Consider the following 16,691-nt stretch of genomic DNA (forward strand, 5'->3'; position numbering starts at 1 on the left):
TAGTGGCCCATGTTGTGGAGCAGAAGGTGTAATCACGGCATTGGAGGTTGTCTATTTTTGGATTTTTGTTGTTTTCGTTCATAGAACGCAGTGTGTGCGTGTGTGTGTGTGTGTGTGTATGTGTGTGTGTGTGTGTTGGTGGAAAGTGTGGTCAGTGGATCTTGCAGTGAGTGTGTGTGTTGAATAGAAAATTAACACCCAATTCAATAATGGATTAGTAGGCCAGGATAACATTTAAAATGTACCATTTAAAGACATATGGGGTGTGATTTTTTTATTTTATTCGCCACCGAGAGAATAGAAGTTAGAAGAATTTGCTAATCAACTGGCCAGATGGGTTAACAAATTAAAACGAGTTTAAAAGTTTTAAAACGATGAAACTGAACGAGACCCACCCAGTTAAGAACAGGTGCATGTCATCTAGCTTAATTGCTCACGGCTGAATTCAATTTCGATCATACAGCGCGGAGTGGTATAGGCCTATAAAAAGGTTATTGTTAAATGTGGTAATTTGATAAACCCAAAGAGAAAAACAATGAAGGTCTCTGGCAATACAACGAAGAAACCCAGAAGAGCGCTTAGGAAAAAAACACAGCTCTATTCCACTTTGATCTACAAGGTTCATAAGGAGGTTTGACATTTTTAATTTAATGTAGTAACCCACATTTGACATCGCAATTAAGTGATTTATTGTGATAATGGGGCATTCAAGATTTTTGTGGAAATCTTCGTGTCCCATTTATATACAGTCACCATAGATAACGTTCAACTTTTAATGATGTTTATTTACGTCAAAGGGTAGCGGTATCCCTACCATGGATCGGGGTTTGTTGGAGTCAAGCTGCCACCGGAGGGTGTTGTCGCGGATAGTAGGATCAGACGCCGCCCGCCTTTCACGGCTCAATCGGAGGAAAGTCATCACCCACCATGAAGTCCACATTGCCTTTGCACAGCTCATAAAGAGACAAAAGAAAATGCAAGCCGGACAACCCGGGGCTTGATTTATTTTTAGATTTTTTTTAGGCCAAATGTTATTTTAAATGTATTAAAGAGTTATTTATTTTAACTTATTGTATTTTGCGTTTTTGTGTGAAATCACAGGCTGTGGCATTGGGAATTGAGCAGCTGAGGCTTGAATGATTAAATGTGGTGACTCATTCATTTGTATTTACGCCTAACGGATTCCAGTCCAATTAATTAGAACAATGACGGAGGCATGATTTCAAACTTATTGGCTGCGTTGGGTTAATTTGATGCGGCCGCCAGGTGATCAGAGAGGCTGTGTTGGGAAATGGTCACATCTAGCGCGCGTCGGGCGATCTCGAATTAAACGACGAATTTAACAATGTGCGCAACAAGGTCAGAGGTAGCTCGCTGGTACATTACGAATATTTAATCGTTTTTTTTTTTAACTCCACCGTTGTCTGGATATAAACTGGTAAGTTCTATTTGAACAAAGTGGGTCTTGGACTTAATGATTTTCGTTTACTGGCGTAGGCGGTTCTATTTGACTATATATCCTATTGAGTATCCGGAGTCATTGGAATTGTACATGCTAAAATTAAGTCCTACAAATAGAGCAATGATGTATATATTCAATGTGTTTAATCCTCCTGCCCTTAATTTGGTGGAATGATGTGCGCGTCACTATTTGTGTTTTTTTTTCTCTTTCCCGAAGAGCCATGGTGACAGGTGAGATCGCGTTTTAGGGGCTGTATTCGTCCAAGTGGAGTTTATTTTCAAACTATTAAACTTGACTTTATGTCAATCATTAAACTCCCAATATCTTCCGATCAGCCCTATAACAGAATGGCCAAACACGAATTATTAAATCATCGGGAACCCTCTATTAACTGATACGGATGACTTTTGGACACCTGTTACTTCCAACAGCACTATGGGATGTGGCTCTTCTGTTGCCATAGATACTAGGAGGCTGACGCCGGGTAAGTCAAGTGGTTTGACAGTCACCACTGGACCTTTTCTTTATTTCTTTAATATTATTTCACTAAACTTCTTTTTATTAAATTCCCCAATGATTTCTGCTCCCCTGACTATCTCTCTCTTTGTCTGCCGCCCTCTCTTCACTCTGTCTCCGTATATTTATTTTTCTTCACCTATTTCAGATTAAAGGGCTTTATTACCCCTTGTTAACTTTGACAATTGTCATCTCTGAACGTTCTCAGACTCTCAATGTTTTTAATCCATCTTTTCTCACAGAAGTGACAGCCAAAATCCCCAGCCCTGCTCTGAGTAAGACTTATCACCTCAATCATTGTGTCATTGGTCAAGCCTTACTATTGTTATGTCTTGCCAGGTTAGCTTTACTGTATTGTCTTATTGATCATTCTTACTGCTTTGTTTTGTTGATGAATGTTCTTGTATCCTTGTCTTATTGGTCAGCAGTACGGTTTTATTTTATCTTCCTGTAATATTTGTGTTCTATTGTACAGTCTTTGTGTCAATGTGCTTAATTAGCCAATGCACCTGGTCACTCGGTGTGCTCTGTGTTTTTGGATTGCCAATGGCTAAGATTGTTTTGGTACTGATAAGTACTGGGAGGGGGATGTCATTAAAAATAATCGACCACCATTAAACTGTCCTCTTATCTCCCATCTCCTCCGCTCAGCTATGAAGGCTGCCATCCTGATCCAGCGCTGGTACCGTCGATACATAGCCAGGTTAGAGATGAGACAGCGATACACTTGGAACATCTTCCAGTCCATAGAGTATGCAGGAGAGCAGGACCAGCTACAGGTAAAAGAATAAATATGTAACAGATTGTTTGACCTTGTCTGAGACCTGAAAAGGCCTCAGATTAAAGAATAATAATAAAAAACTTAAAATTCTGCTAGATGTTAGTTCCTCACCCAACACAATGTTAGTACTGTTTAATATTGCATTTGACCTTTCCACAGCTCTCCAGTTTCTTCAGCTTCATGCTGGACAACTTCACACAGCTGAGTGGGAATGGACCAGGTAACAAGGCTATAACAGATTTTTTTCCCCATTGTAGCTGGTTGTGAGTAATTACTTTACACATTTGAAAATTAAAATCGGGGCTAGGTTGTGTAGATGAGTAATTATAAGGTATATGTGAAGCCTTTACTATGGGTGTCTGTGACTTTCTGTAGTGATTGCTTGTATTGGTGAGACGGTTGCTTAGCGACCACATCGTTGTGCAATATTTTCTTTTTTTTTTCTCCTGTTGTAATGTGGAGTATAGTGAGGTACAGACCAACACTCCGCTGCAGATAATTAGCTAGCCAGGCCTTTGTGTTCATAAGAATAGGGTGGTGCTCAGATCTCATAGTTATGACATCTATTAGGACATTGTGTTTTTCTGTTTATTTTTTGCTATGGGTTTTAGAAGTGTACATATGAGAACTACTATTTGGCTGTACAGAGACGTGTGTTGTGAAAATGCAGTAGATTGAGTCTGAAGCCACTAAAGAGAGTGAAAGGGAGATTTACCAAACGATTAAGATGCCTGGTTTGACTGCATATATCGTTTTCATTGCTGGAAATGTGTATGTCGTGGAAGAGGATCATACATAGTTGCCCAAAACATGTATATTTGTTTTTTTGCTTAATAATCAAGGCATGTTTAGTTCATCCTACTCTATTAAACCAAAGATGATGGATAAATCAAGATGTCCCACTCAGTCTGTTGAAAACAATGCTCACTGTTCCAGACTTTAAAAAAAGGGGTGACTCCCACACACAGTGATTCATTAGCAGCTGGATGTGTTCTGCTTAGTTGACTGTAAATAAACCAGGAAGAAAAAAAAAAATCAGAGAGTGGGACGTCTCACTTCCCCATTCATCACTGATTAAACCTGCGGCTGCTCCGACCTGACTCCAGATCTGATTTCCCACCTGCTGGACCCAGTTGTCAACCCCCAGACGGACAGAGCCAGACTGACCAACCATGAACAGATCATCGTGCCGGAGTCTTACAACGGCCCTCGCCTCACCTTCCCTCTCACCGTCTCCCAGACCGACGCTCTGCTCACGGCCTTCAAGAACCAACAGGTACTGTATCATTCCAGCAACGTATTAAGTGTTCCGGCCACAGTGACTCAAAGGGCTTATATTCATGAAGCCTCTCCATGTATTTATGTTCTTTCATTTACATGCTTTATTATGAAATGAAGATAGACATTTGCTGAAAGAGCTGTTGGCCTGACTTGCACTAGAGACACCCGACACCATTATGATCGGTTTGGACTCTTAGATCCAAATAACATTATATGGACTGGAGGGGATCTAATCTGACTGGAGCTGATTGGAGCTCTTGTGTACCGGAAGGCAGCTAGGGACAGAAATCAAATAACAGCGTGTCTATGCCTAAAGGTTTACGTTGCATCGCTTGTCCTTTCAGCAACTCCATGGCAGGTTTGTGCTGCAGTTGTTACAAGAGACCAAGAAACTGCTCAGACAGATGCCAAATGTCGTTTACTTCTCCACACCTTACGCCAAGGAGATCACAATATGTGGTAGGTTCCTGAAAAATGTTTGGTTCAAAGGTCTTTAGTTTCTGGTTGGAACTAGCCTCACTTCTTATCACACACTCCATATCTAGTGTTTATAAAGTGTCCAATACTTCCTAAACACAGTTCCTCCCGTAAGAGCTGACAAAATAGAGGTCTTGTTTATTAAGGTCTTGTAATGAAGACCCTTCATTTCACCCCAATTACTTCCTTACCTGTAGTTAGACGCATCTCAGTAAACTCAAGAATGCTTGAAACTAATCTTTTGTACACATAGAACACTGATTATGTCAATTAACTCAAGATTTACTATACCCTGTCATCTCATGATCCATAATCCAAATTTTCCTCAGGCGATTTGCATGGGCGACTAGATGACTTACTGCTTATATTCTACAAGGTAGGGCTTTTAAAAAAAATGAAACTAATATCCTACTATATGCAAAACAGAGCCTTTGCTTCCTGCTTCTTCCATACTACGTTACAATTCCACGCTTTCCCAGAACGGCCTGCCCTCAGCTGAGACCCCGTATGTGTTCAACGGGGACTTCGTGGACAGAGGGAAGAAGTCCGTAGAGATCCTCATCTTGCTGTTTGCCTACCTGCTGCTCTATCCAGACCATATGCACCTGAACAGAGGCAATCATGAGGATCACATAATGAACCTCAGGTAGGTGCGTGCGCGTGCACACAGAATAAGAATAGTTGGCTACTGTTAGCCAAACCAACCTTATATACCGAGCAGCAGATAAGTGTTTAGAGCATCTGACCAGTAACCAAAAGCTAGCGAGGTCATATCTCAGAACAGGCAAAGTGAAAAAATCCATTGTTCTGTCCTTGAGCAAGACGGCCTGCTAAATTACTAAAGTGTAACATTTACTATATTTTTCTTGACTTACCTAATGATTCATGTTTTTGCATTCCTTTTGAGCGGCTGAACACTTCTTCTGAGTTAAACGTGTTTTTCCCACTGATACTCCGACATTGCATAAGTCCTGTTGTGGATGTGTGTATAATAACTACTACCATAAAAGCCTGCCGTGGGTAAGGTTGTCTAAAACTGGTCATGAAATATTTAGTTGTCTGATTTCTCCAGTTAGGAAACATACACTTAAACAACTGTCTGCATCGGTGCAAGCCTTGGTGTGACTTCATAGTGTTTCATGTTTCAGATATGGATTCACTAAAGAAGTAATGCAGAAGTACAAGGTGAGTTTCCTTCTATGTGCACTGTGCTTTCTGAAGATCCCTTTGATTTCTCAGCTGTGTTCTGGCACCTGCGAGTGACCACCCCCTGGTGGCTTGTTGTCACTGTGACCCTGCACGCCGGTTACCTCCCGACTTTCCCTGTCTTCTTCCCTCATCTGTAGACTCACGGCAGGGATATCCTGAAGCTGATCCAAGAAGTCTTCAGCCTGTTGCCCCTAGCCACAGTCATTGACAACAAAGTGCTCGTTGTTCATGGAGGAATATCAGACGTGACGGACTTGGATTTCCTCCGCTCTATTGAAAGACACAAGGTGAGAACAGTGATGGCAAAAGTCTGCATCACTGCTGCGGTCTTTAAAGACTGCAATATGTATTTTAGAAGAACAATAGGCATATTCGCCTGAGTACATTTGCTTAGGAATCGCTGATGGACAGCAATATTTGAACATTTTCTCAGATTTCTGGACTGATACATGCAACACCTGTTGCAAAGCCAACTCTAATATAAAATATATTCCCCCAAAGAAACTCCCCTGTCCCTTACGATGACCCAGGCATGATGCTGCTTTCATAACACTTACCTACAAAGGGATTTGACTCCGTGTTGCCTTGGATTTGACCTGTTTTACATTTAGGCCAAGAAAGGATGTGTAAGTTAATGTATTTGCAGTGTGGCATTATGAATGGATGATGTGTAGTTTTAGACACTATGAATGGATGATGTGTAGTTATAGACACTGGCTGCTATTTTGGACTTTCTAAACAAGTCGGATGTGTGAAGTGAATGTCAAGTGGTTAAGCTTTGTGCCTTTAAGTGTTGCGCTGGCAGGATCATGTAATGATCTGCAGATACAGTGCATCCCTCTGTCCCCTTTTGTTTTCTGAAAATGTTTCAAGGCAGCGCAGTGTGAACTCTACGTAATCGATCTGTAACCTTTCACAAGGACTGAACTGTGCATCACAGCCTTACTGTATTCTTCTGTAGCGGTCAAAACATGCACAACAATAAACTCTGTTCTCTCCACAGGTGAAGTCTGCCATGAGATTTCCCAGGTGTACTCCAGAGCATACGCAGGTGGCCCGGAGCAGTAGAGCGCCCCTGTGGAGCCGGCCAGAGAGTCCCCTCTGTGACAGCCGTAGGAGTGAGGTGGGTGGGCCTTGATGTGTTCAGGGTCACTACTGCTTTCTAATGGTTTCTGTTGGAGCCTGCTACATACAGAATTACTTCCTCATTATGTGTGTGTATGTGTGTAAGGGCAAGACTACCAAGAAGAGACACTGCCACATCACAAGGCAGGGTAGTGGCTCCTCTTCGTCGTCCTCTTCCTCTTCGTTGATGTGTTCCCCCCGGGGATCGTTGCACCCCTGCCTCACACCGCACCCCTGCCCATCTGCCAGCATGCCAAGCCTCACTGACGCCTTCCAGGTGCCTAATTTCTGTGTTGATAACAATTAAAATCATGATTTTGGGATGCAACATAGTAATAAGATCTTGTCATTAGGCTCCTTTTCTGGATAGCTTCAGTGCACTCCTGGTCCCTCTGCCATCCCGGGAGGAGGTGGAGTGGAAACAGGTGAGGTTAACAGTGACACCTACTGGCTGGAGGACAATGGCAGTTGTTCTTTGGTCATGACCGAGAGCTGGGTCAGTTTGTTACAAAAAGCTACATAGAAAATATAAGGGTCTTGTTCACAACTTAGACCGTGACGATTGTACAATGGTTGTGGACACACACACAACACACTGAATTACAATGAGGCCAGCAGAACCAGTGCAAAGATATTAACACTGATTTCACTGAGTGACACGTAACCCGGTTTCAGGTGGTGGACTTGTTGTGGAGCGACCCAAAGAGCCAGCCAGGCTGCCGTCCCAACACCTTCAGAGGAGGGGGCTGTTACTTTGGCCCAGACGTGACCCGGCGCCTGCTAGAGAAGCACGCCTTGAGCCTCCTCATCCGCTCCCACGAGTGCAAACGGGAGGGCTATGAGCTCTGTCACGACGGACAGGTAATTTCTCCTGGCCTCTCTTTAGTCCAGGACTTAATACGATTTAGAGAGAACTCAGCCGAGTTCCTCTACGGATCACATTTTGCACACACTCATTGTACACATTTGCACAGACTCTGTGTACTTGGTGTTATGGTCCTGCTAGCGATAGACAACACACAAATAGAATAGTCTACCCAGTTGACACACAGTTCTATGCATGGGGTGGCACAAAATATCCAGATGGAAGGTCGCCCGGATGCATGGTGCGAGTGTAACCTCAGTGTGGTTTTCGTCACTCGTTCTGGAGGTGGCTAGACGTGATGTAGTCCCATTACTCTCCCTAAGATCTTGTCATGTAATTGAATGGTTCTTGCCAGGTGATCACCATCTTCTCTGCGTCCAACTACTATGAGGAGGGCAGTAACCGTGGGGCCTACATCAAGCTGGGCCAAGAGCTGGTCCCTCGCTTCTTCCAGTACCAGGTCAGCCACACCACCCGGAAGCTGACCCTCATGCAGAGGTAGGTATCGGGCCTGGCATGCCTGGGTCTGCTGCTCAGGCTCCTACTGGGTCCGTTATATACAGTTAGGCGTAGGTATTACCGGTTAGTGTTCAGTTAGGCAAACATTTTAAATTACTGAGGTAACTGTTAGGTTTAGATTATGATTACGGTTAGGATTATAAAAAGTAGGATTTTAAGTGCCATCAACAAAATGTTCGCTAAGTTGAGCTGCCTGCCTGCGTTTCAACAGGGTTAGGGTGGGCGAGGGTTCGGCTGTCAGGGCACTACAGGAGAAGCTGTTTGCCCATCGCTCTGAACTCATGGCTGCCTTTCAACACTATGACACAAGTAACAGTGGTAAGGTTTCTACCCACACACTGCCAGAGGTCAGACAACACCTCCGAGTCCTCAGGACACAGCCGACTTCTGAAACGACATGGAACGCGCCCCCACCTCTGTGTACCTTTTTGGTTTCTTTGTGTGGTGGGTCTGTTCCAGGTTGCATATCGGTCAGTGAGTGGGCCGTGGTGGTGGAGTCAGTCCTCAGAATGGACCTGCCCTGGAGGACCCTGCGACCACGGCTGGCACGGCTGGCACCCGATGGCATGGTGGAGTACCAGTCCTGCTTCGAGGACATGGGCCCTGGACAACCCATCCCCCAGGTAGGAACCAAAGGGCCAGGTTAACCTCTGACAATACGTCCTGTCTTCACTGAGGTCCAACAGTCAGGCTGTTTAATTATACATTCTGTTCGCAGTGTCTGAATTATGATGGACTTAAGGCAGAGATGCACTGATTGACTAATCTTGCCTTTTGTTTAGGTCTCTCCAAACTTTGCTGAAACTCTTTACAGATATCGAACAGACCTTGAGATCATCTTCAACATCATCGACAAAGACCATTCTGGTACGTTTCGCTGATAATGACCACTAGTGATTACAAGCCAGCCAGGTCATGTTACATGTACAGGAACCGTTAACTTGTAATAAAGAAAAAGCTTTAATTGTTTTAATAGTTTTTCTTCTATAACCCCATCACCATCAGGTCAGATCTCCACTGAGGAGTTCCGTCAGACGTGGAGGCTGTTTAGTGCTCATCTGGGGGTGGAGGTGGACAACAAGGCCATTGATGACCTTGCCAGGACTATGGACTTCAACAAGGATGGCAGCATCGACTTCAATGAGTTCCTAGAGGCCTTTAGGGTGGTGCACAAACTAGACAGCAAGGACCAGCAAGAGTGCTGAAAGAGAACTATAAATACCAGCAGCAGGCTGGGAAAGCTACAAAGACTAGCAGCTCCACTGACAGAGAACTGCAAATACCAGCAGTGCAGCTGAGTGGGAATTACAAAGACCAGCAGCAGGGTTGAATAAAAACAAATGCTAATAGCAGGACTCAGAGACAATAACAAGAACTTCAATATCTACACTGTGGATGGCAGGAATGCTTACTGTCTTACAAAGAGCTTTTCAGCTTCCAGAATATTTCCCTAACCAGTTACTGGTATGGGGAAGGATCAATGTGTCTCAGCTATTTATACTTCCCAGTCCTCTGCCCAGCCTTCCTTTATTGATGTAAGAAGGTCTGTTAACACTGCAACACCAGTCAGATGAGACATATTTTCTAGTATTTGATGCCTATAAATACTGTGTGGTGGATTCCATGCCTTATTAAAGTCACAATGTAACAACTTCCTGGTTGAGCTTTTTAGTTGGTCTGGATTTTCTTTGACAGACAATTTATTTTTTTAGATTCAGTAAATAAATGTTCAGTAAATATGTCTTTTAAAAACATTTTGTATTGTGGGAGTGTCTGATCTGAGTCTGTGCAAATGCAGGGACCTGAAGTAGGGATAGTGTTAAAATTGGGGTTACATTTCGCTTTAGGCGTTGCCAGTTAGATGTTAGGGCAAGGTTAAGTTTAGGCATAAAAGGTAAATTACTGAGGTTAACGTTAGGATAAGGGTTAGGTTTAGGAATAGAAACATGGATTTCTGAGTCAAGTGTCATGTCCCCACACAGAAAGACAAAGGTGTGTTGAAAGCCCCATAATTAAGAAGCAATGCATGGGAACTGTAAAACCCACAGTATATCTGACAGAGAGGGAGGAGTAATGGCAGTACCAGCCCCTCAAACCTACACCTCCTGGAAGGGAGGGACAGGGAGGGAGGAGTAACGGCAGGACCAGCCCCGCGAACCTTTACCTCCTGGGAGGGACTGACAGAGAGGGAGGAGTAATTGCAGGACCAGCCCCTAAAACCTACACCTCCTGGGAGGAAGAGAGGAATTCCACAGGTCTGGTCTGTAGGATATCATACACACACATTACATAAACACCTGACAGGACTATCAGGTGCCAGAGGATCAAGGACACCGAGAAAGAGGAAAAACTTTTTTCTCCAAGATTATTCTGTCGGTCAATGTCGCTAGGCTGTCACAACCCTCCTCTCATCTCTGTAACTGGTCCAACGTGGGGGCTCTAGGCTAATATCCAGAACACCTCGGTTGACAACTGGGAGAGACCATGGGGGCTCTGACAGGGCTGCTGCCCACGCTGGTCGCTCTGTTCTGGACCCTTCCTCCAGGTCCGCTGCTGTCAGTCGGTATGTGTTCTGTCAAGTGGGTTTGGAGTTCATCTCGCCTCTGTTTGGTTTGCGATTCCAAGCTCTTTATAAAAGGTTCAGGAGATAAATGGTAACTTTGTGCATCGGAGTAATTTGTTTTATCTAAGTGAATATAAGCGGTTTGTCAGAGTAAACTGTTCTCAGGAGACAATTATTTGTTTCTTGTGTCCGATTTACTTTATTTGCATTGATCTGAATTGTTTCTCCAGGGTCTTCAGGTGAGAAATGCCGCGGCTTTCGACATCTGGAGAACGGCAGAACGTTCTTCCGTTATGGAGGTCTGTATGTGACGTTCACCTGTAATTCTGGTTACAAGATGCATGGATACAGAACCAACAGCTGTGTGTCTGGTCGATGGTCCAGGGAAACTCCAGTATGTGTTGGTAAGTTCCTTAAGACTTAAAGTTTGGCATTTTTGTATTTATTGGGTTTATGACTCTTTTGTCCTTTCTCCTCTAATCTGTGCTGAACGTTCTGTCTTCTAGCCTCGGGCTGTCCTAGTCCCGGTAATCTCCAACACGGTGCTACTAGTCTGATGGAAGATGGGTCCTGGGTTCTGTTCAGATGTGATGCTGGCTACAGGCTTTATGGACACTCACTGCTCTACTGCAAGGGCCAGAATTGGAATGGCACCAAGCCTGTCTGCAAGGGTGAGCGACTTGATTTAGTACTGATAGCCATCGACTGACTTAATCTTGATCCCAATCTTGATCTTAATTATGGTCCTCCCCCATGTCTCTTCCTGTCTTAGAATCTGACATTATGAGTGGTAGACAGCATCCTGAGCCAGCAGCCTCCGTGCTTAGGATTCAGAACCCAAACAATGACGCTCATGTCGCTTTGAAGAGCCGTTTGCAGATTCACTACGACACCGTCGCTAACACAGCCTTCAAGGAGGTGTTCCTGAAGACCGTCCACACCCACCTGAAAGACCCACGCGGCTTGGATCTCAACCCCAAAACACACATCATAAAGGGGATTCTGACAGACACCATGGTCTTCACAGGCAGAGAAGGAGCACTTCAAAAGCCCACAAGAGCTAAGACTTCCACATCCCTGGCTACAACAGAGACCTTTACTCCCAGATCCGTCCTGGCAGTCTCCTCAGGTGGAAAGTATGGGCACCAGGGGAGCTCTGTAGCCCAGCCTGAGCTCGAGGATTCATTACCCAGGAAGGAGGTGCTGATGGGGGCCACCCATGCAAAGCCTGGCCAGGGCATTACGGAAGCAGCAGATGTGAGCGGCATACACCCAGAGACACACACAGTTTCCCAGCAGCCCCATCCACAGACACACACAGAGCCTAACTCAACCAGCCAAGCAAGCATGGAACCTCTCAGCTCTAAGGTCAGTCCTACCGAGGTCAGTCCTTTTGGGGTTAGCCCTTCCCCCACTCATACCTGGGGGTCTCTGCTGTCAACCCTCCTACACACACCCAGAGAGTCAGCATTTCTTAGCCAATCTGTCTCAGTGCGGAACCACATCTTTAATGCTAGCTCTACCAACAACACCAACACAAGCTATGGTGACGTTAGCAACGCCGTCCAGGAGAATCGAACGGACACAAGTGACAGTTCTCGAGACCGGGCAAACAAGGCACTATCGTCATTGCTTGAGGCTGATGTGACATCACCAGAACTAGCACGGAACAGCTCAGCCTATCACCTTTTGAAGTTTGCCCCAGTGGAGGCCCAGGCCACTGAAACCGAAAAGCACAACAGTCACGGTAGCAAGGCGAAAGAGACTGAATCATGGTCGGTTGGCGACGACGACGAGACTTCTCTACACACCATAGCCTCTCCAGACACGGCTCCATCATTCAAGTTGGACCGTCGCCCAGTCACCGGTCACACCGAGGAGCGGCCCAGGACTGGGACGGTGAACCGCCGGCCAGTGTGCCCATACCCACCCTTTCCTGTGCACGGAACTTTCTACTTCCGCACGGTGGAGAAGCCCGGTCTGCAGGACTACAAGCATTACATCCAGTACGCCTGTTATGCTGGCTACACACTGGCCCACGGCAACCCACACAGCTACTGTCTCCAGGGAGGCCACTGGAGTGGTGTGACGCCTGTCTGCTTGGGTAGGTCCCTGTGCTATTGCCCACCCCCCAGCTTAATGCCTCCCCAGAATCCTTTAAAGCCTAGAATATGCAGTTGTAGATTTATGTTCTCCAGAGGGCCATAAAAGCCCCCCTCCACCCACCCTGAACACTCTGTATAAATACCCTGCATATGTTGGCGTGTTGACCCGGTCGAGTGTATTCTGTGTTTAGGCAGGTGAGTCGGTCGGGTTCCTTGGAGTTCCTTGGTTGAGAACCCTGTTAGTGGATGTATTGAGTTGTTGTGTGTTGGGATGAGAGAAATGGGTAATGACAGGAGGCATGTGGAGCTCTCTCTGGTTTCTACATTACTCCTCTGCGACATCAGAACGTCTGTTTAACTCGTATCCATCAGTAACTGACTGGCAGACTGAGTGGAATCACACAGGCCCCATTTTTCAGAAGTGATCGGTCTGGATTTTGCATGGAAATCGTTAAGGACTAAATGCGTAGAAATACAATGAATATAACAGACAAATACATTTAAACGGAGACGGCATTTCATTGCATTTAATCCTATCCAATTTCCTGTCGGTGTTGGAGGTTGTAAATCCTGTTGCTCTAAACCATTGAAGGGTTGGGAGTGAATTGGGACTGGTGTTTTTTGGGGTTTGGTGCCAACTAATAGGTATTATTAGCTACCATCCTGCAGGACTCACTCCAGCAAAGTACAGCTAATAGGTTTAAGACGAGTCTGGCCGGTCCATCCTTACTGTTGTCCTAGGTCAAAGGCTAATATATAGGCTAATATTTGTCCTGTTTGTTTCACGCATGTACAAGCATATGACATGTACTAGTGTTGTGTGTGGTAAGAAATGGAAATGTATATTTTTGCATATCCCCTGACACTGTTGGTGTCTTTATGGGTTCAGACATACTAATTGTGAAAGCATCCTGCGTTAAGTGCTTTGCTCAAGAAATGTTAACTCATCAACTCTGGAATAACTTTCAGTTACTGGTCCAATGCTCTAACCTATGGCAAACCCGATACTGACCTTTCTACGTCTGACCATTAATCTCTGACCCTAGAAGTGACCCCCTGCTCCTTGAACAACGGAGGGTGTTCCCAGCTGTGCACTTTGGACCAGGACCAGGCCCGGTGTCACTGTAGACCAGGCTTCACCCTGCTAGAGGACCAGCGCACCTGTAGAGGTAGGAATGTACATGTGCACCATAATCCTGAGTGACTGATAGTAGTGAGTGAAAACATTTCATATATTGGTCCTTTGTGGATATCCAACCACTGCGCTGACATTGCAAATGACACGCTCTTACAAAGTGACAAATATGTTAAAATGCATGTATTTATTATTTATATTAGAGATTAAAAACTTCAAACACATCAAACTGTGCAGAAAAGATAATGGACCCATTTATAGAAAAATCTACCTGTTGTTTTTAATAATGTCTGAGCAAGAGACCCAAAACACAAACCAGCATTTAGAATGGAAAGATTTTCTTTCAGCTTTATTTATAAATGTTTGGGAAACTAGCTTTAAAACAGCCACATTCTCCCCAGCTGTCAACATCACTGTGTCAAATGTTCTTCCCCATACTCACATCTGAATTCAGTTACTATTCTTTGGTCTGTTTTACAGCCTGAAAAGCCTCTATTAAGCTTTACATTCTCAATCCATTACACTAAGACAATAAAACAGAAGGACAGGCTTTAGCGCGTCAACATACCATTTCAGTGTTTCACCAGCTACATTTTCCAGTTCACTGAAAAGCCGCTGTTCAAGACTTGACTTGGGTCAAACACCCAAATTATCCACCTAGAGCACCACTAATGGTTGACATTAGCTGTGTTAGAAAAGTGTGTTGAGTTCTCCGAGTTCGGTTTTACCACACTGGTTTTGTCTGACTACTAGTGGTGGTAACCCATTATTTGTGTGGATTCTCTGGAACTTCAAGTACTAAGTATTATTACCTGCTGTGCTGTATGAATAAACAGGTGGTGTTCTCCGTACAGCCGTATGATTCACTACACGAGCAAGCTGGAATAGGGTTGCAAAGCCTTCTAGAAATTCCATGCTTTTCTTTCAATCCTGGATGGAGGATTACGGATTGCTTGCTTATTTCCCTCTACTTCCGGGAATACCAGCCTAAGTTCCCAGTTTTGCAACCCTAAGCGGGCCTGATTATAGCTCACATTGATTAACCAAACAAGGTTTGAATAAGGTGAATTACAATTAATGAATAAATCAGAATAAGATAGAAGGGGTGGGAACACACAGCTATAAACACACACAAACTAAACTTAACACGCATCCCAGAGTGATTTTCCACATACTTCAGCTTCCTTTATGAACCAGATGTTTTCTGAGTCTTGTCTCTCAGCATTTCCTCAGTTGAAGCAGGGCCAGGCCTGTAGAACCCATAATCACATCACGGGCCACAGAGAAACAGGTGGATGTGAGCTAATACAGGCCGCTGTGGCACGAGAATGAACACGGACAGGTTCAAAACAAAAGGCCGTCATCACACAGAACAGCACTTTGTCAGACATGAAAGGTGTCGGTGAAGGGGTGGGTGGTCCCCATGGCGATGAGGTCTGCCCAAGCGAAGGAGAAACAGAGACACGGAAAGAGAAAGAGCGCTCCCCTTTTATCTTACAAAACGCTTGTGTATGTTTACTGTCACGTCTCTGTGTGTGTGTGTGTGCGCGCACTTGTGTGTGCACGTGTGTTTGTGCTCAGATGTGGATGAGTGTGTGGAGGGCCGGCGGCGCTGCCAACAGACCTGCGTCAACACCTTCGGTTCGTTCCACTGCTCTTGCCCCTACGGACAGACCCTGGCCGGGGACGGGAGGACCTGCGTGGCTCAGTGCCCAGCAGGATACAGAAGACATCCCTCAAACCCGGTTCCTGGACCGTCAAGCCGAGAGGAGTGTGTAGGTGGGAGGAACCGCGGTGGATTCTCGTTCGAGTCAGAAACGATTTCATACAGACACTCATAACCGTACTTGGTGTAGCGGTGATGCTACTGGTGAACAGACTTACATGGAGTATCTACACAAAGTTACATACAATAACGTAGTTATATACAATAGGTGGTGAGCATGTAATGGGATATGAGCGGTGAGTATCGAACACGTGGAATTACAGTCAGTATAGTTTACAATCAGGAAGATAAGCAGTGTTGTGATTTCAGAAGAAATTGAAACTAATGGAGACTGTACCCATGTAAGCAATGTTCTCTTTGCGGCCAGCATCGATTGCAACCACTGCTGTATTCGTTGTAAAAGGAGGCACACTAAATAAAATGCCTCGAAACTGCTGGAATGACAGCGACACTTTGACCTTTGCAGACATCAATGAATGTGAACAAAGAGGTGCGGGCGAACCTGCAAACAGGTGTGAATGGAAGTGTGTGAACCTGCTTGGCTCCCATCGCTGCATCTGTCCCAAAGGGTATCACCTGGACAGTGATGGATGGCGCTGCCAAGGTAAAATGCGTCCTCTGACAGAAATACTGGAGATATAACTGACCAGCACTGACCAATCCTTTCACTGTGGTTTTTGTCAACAGACGTAAATGAATGTAGTCGCAGAAACGGTGGCTGTTCTCATCTTTGCCTGAACCTCAAAGGAAGCTACAAGTGTGTGTGTCCTAAGTCTCACCGCCTCTCCCTGTACAGTAAGAAGAAGTGTCAACCAAGGAAATAACTGGACACCAAAATGGAAATGGCTAAAGATTGGTTTACACAGGCAGTTGCATTTAACATATTTCAACATTCCGTTGAACCTTTTACACGAGATAACACACTCA

General features: G+C 44.9%; 2 protein-coding genes across 13 annotated transcripts; both read left to right on the forward strand.

Annotated features, from left to right (window-relative positions):
- The first annotated feature begins 120 nt into the window (after positions 1 to 120).
- Positions 121 to 9,886, forward strand: ppef1 (protein phosphatase, EF-hand calcium binding domain 1). 11 transcript variants are annotated; one of them, XM_010886453.4, is made up of 22 exons: positions 123 to 631; positions 798 to 1,438; positions 1,679 to 1,692; positions 1,798 to 1,946; positions 2,221 to 2,253; positions 2,630 to 2,757; positions 2,919 to 2,979; positions 3,866 to 4,035; positions 4,385 to 4,499; positions 4,847 to 4,893; positions 4,997 to 5,163; positions 5,666 to 5,702; positions 5,864 to 6,013; positions 6,730 to 6,849; positions 6,958 to 7,128; positions 7,205 to 7,276; positions 7,527 to 7,712; positions 8,072 to 8,214; positions 8,447 to 8,553; positions 8,695 to 8,858; positions 9,018 to 9,102; positions 9,241 to 9,886. In XM_010886453.4, the coding sequence occupies exons 4-22, from the start codon at positions 1,898 to 1,900 to the stop codon at positions 9,438 to 9,440; spliced, it is 2,205 nt and encodes a 734-aa protein (XP_010884755.2). In that variant the 5' UTR covers positions 123 to 631; positions 798 to 1,438; positions 1,679 to 1,692; positions 1,798 to 1,897; the 3' UTR covers positions 9,441 to 9,886. The 11 variants fall into 11 exon arrangements, with proteins under 11 accessions (XP_034145777.1, XP_034145776.1, XP_034145773.1 ...); XM_034289882.1 differs by having other exon boundaries at positions 122 to 631; positions 798 to 1,692; XM_034289884.1 differs by having other exon boundaries at positions 122 to 631; positions 798 to 1,692; positions 1,894 to 1,946.
- Positions 9,887 to 11,133: 1,247 nt separating this feature from the next.
- Positions 11,134 to 16,688, forward strand: LOC109614922. Of its 2 annotated transcripts, none has more exons than XR_002195916.3 (7): positions 11,134 to 11,202; positions 11,305 to 11,469; positions 11,571 to 12,902; positions 13,950 to 14,072; positions 15,620 to 15,813; positions 16,231 to 16,368; positions 16,452 to 16,543. XR_002195916.3 is itself a non-coding variant. In XM_020042274.3 (7 exons), exons 1-7 carry the CDS (start codon positions 11,136 to 11,138, stop codon positions 16,586 to 16,588), a joined length of 2,160 nt encoding a protein of 719 aa, XP_019897833.3. In that variant the 5' UTR covers positions 11,134 to 11,135; the 3' UTR covers positions 16,589 to 16,688. The 2 variants fall into 2 exon arrangements, 1 of the variants encoding a protein (XP_019897833.3); XM_020042274.3 differs by having other exon boundaries at positions 15,620 to 15,817; positions 16,452 to 16,688.
- Positions 16,689 to 16,691: the final 3 nt, after the last annotated feature.

Source organism: Esox lucius, chromosome 22 (genome assembly GCF_011004845.1).
Source record: "Esox lucius isolate fEsoLuc1 chromosome 22, fEsoLuc1.pri, whole genome shotgun sequence".
Lineage (NCBI taxonomy): Eukaryota > Metazoa > Chordata > Actinopteri > Esociformes > Esocidae > Esox > Esox lucius.

Excerpts from the sequence above, each read along its gene's own strand:
- LOC109614922 (XM_020042274.3), top strand. The coding sequence starts at position 11,136 with ATGCATGGATACAGAACCAACAGCTGTGTGTCTGGTCGATGGTCCAGG. Across the intron at positions 12,903-13,949 it reads TGTGACGCCTGTCTGCTTGG|AAGTGACCCCCTGCTCCTTG; the intron begins GTAGGTCCCTGT and ends CTCTGACCCTAG. Across the intron at positions 14,073-15,619 it reads GGACCAGCGCACCTGTAGAG|ATGTGGATGAGTGTGTGGAG; the intron begins GTAGGAATGTAC and ends GTTTGTGCTCAG.
- ppef1 (XM_034289882.1), top strand. The coding sequence starts at position 1,898 with ATGGGATGTGGCTCTTCTGTTGCCATAGATACTAGGAGGCTGACGCCG. Across the intron at positions 7,129-7,204 it reads GCCTCACTGACGCCTTCCAG|GCTCCTTTTCTGGATAGCTT; the intron begins GTGCCTAATTTC and ends TCTTGTCATTAG. Across the intron at positions 7,277-7,526 it reads AGGAGGTGGAGTGGAAACAG|GTGGTGGACTTGTTGTGGAG; the intron begins GTGAGGTTAACA and ends ACCCGGTTTCAG.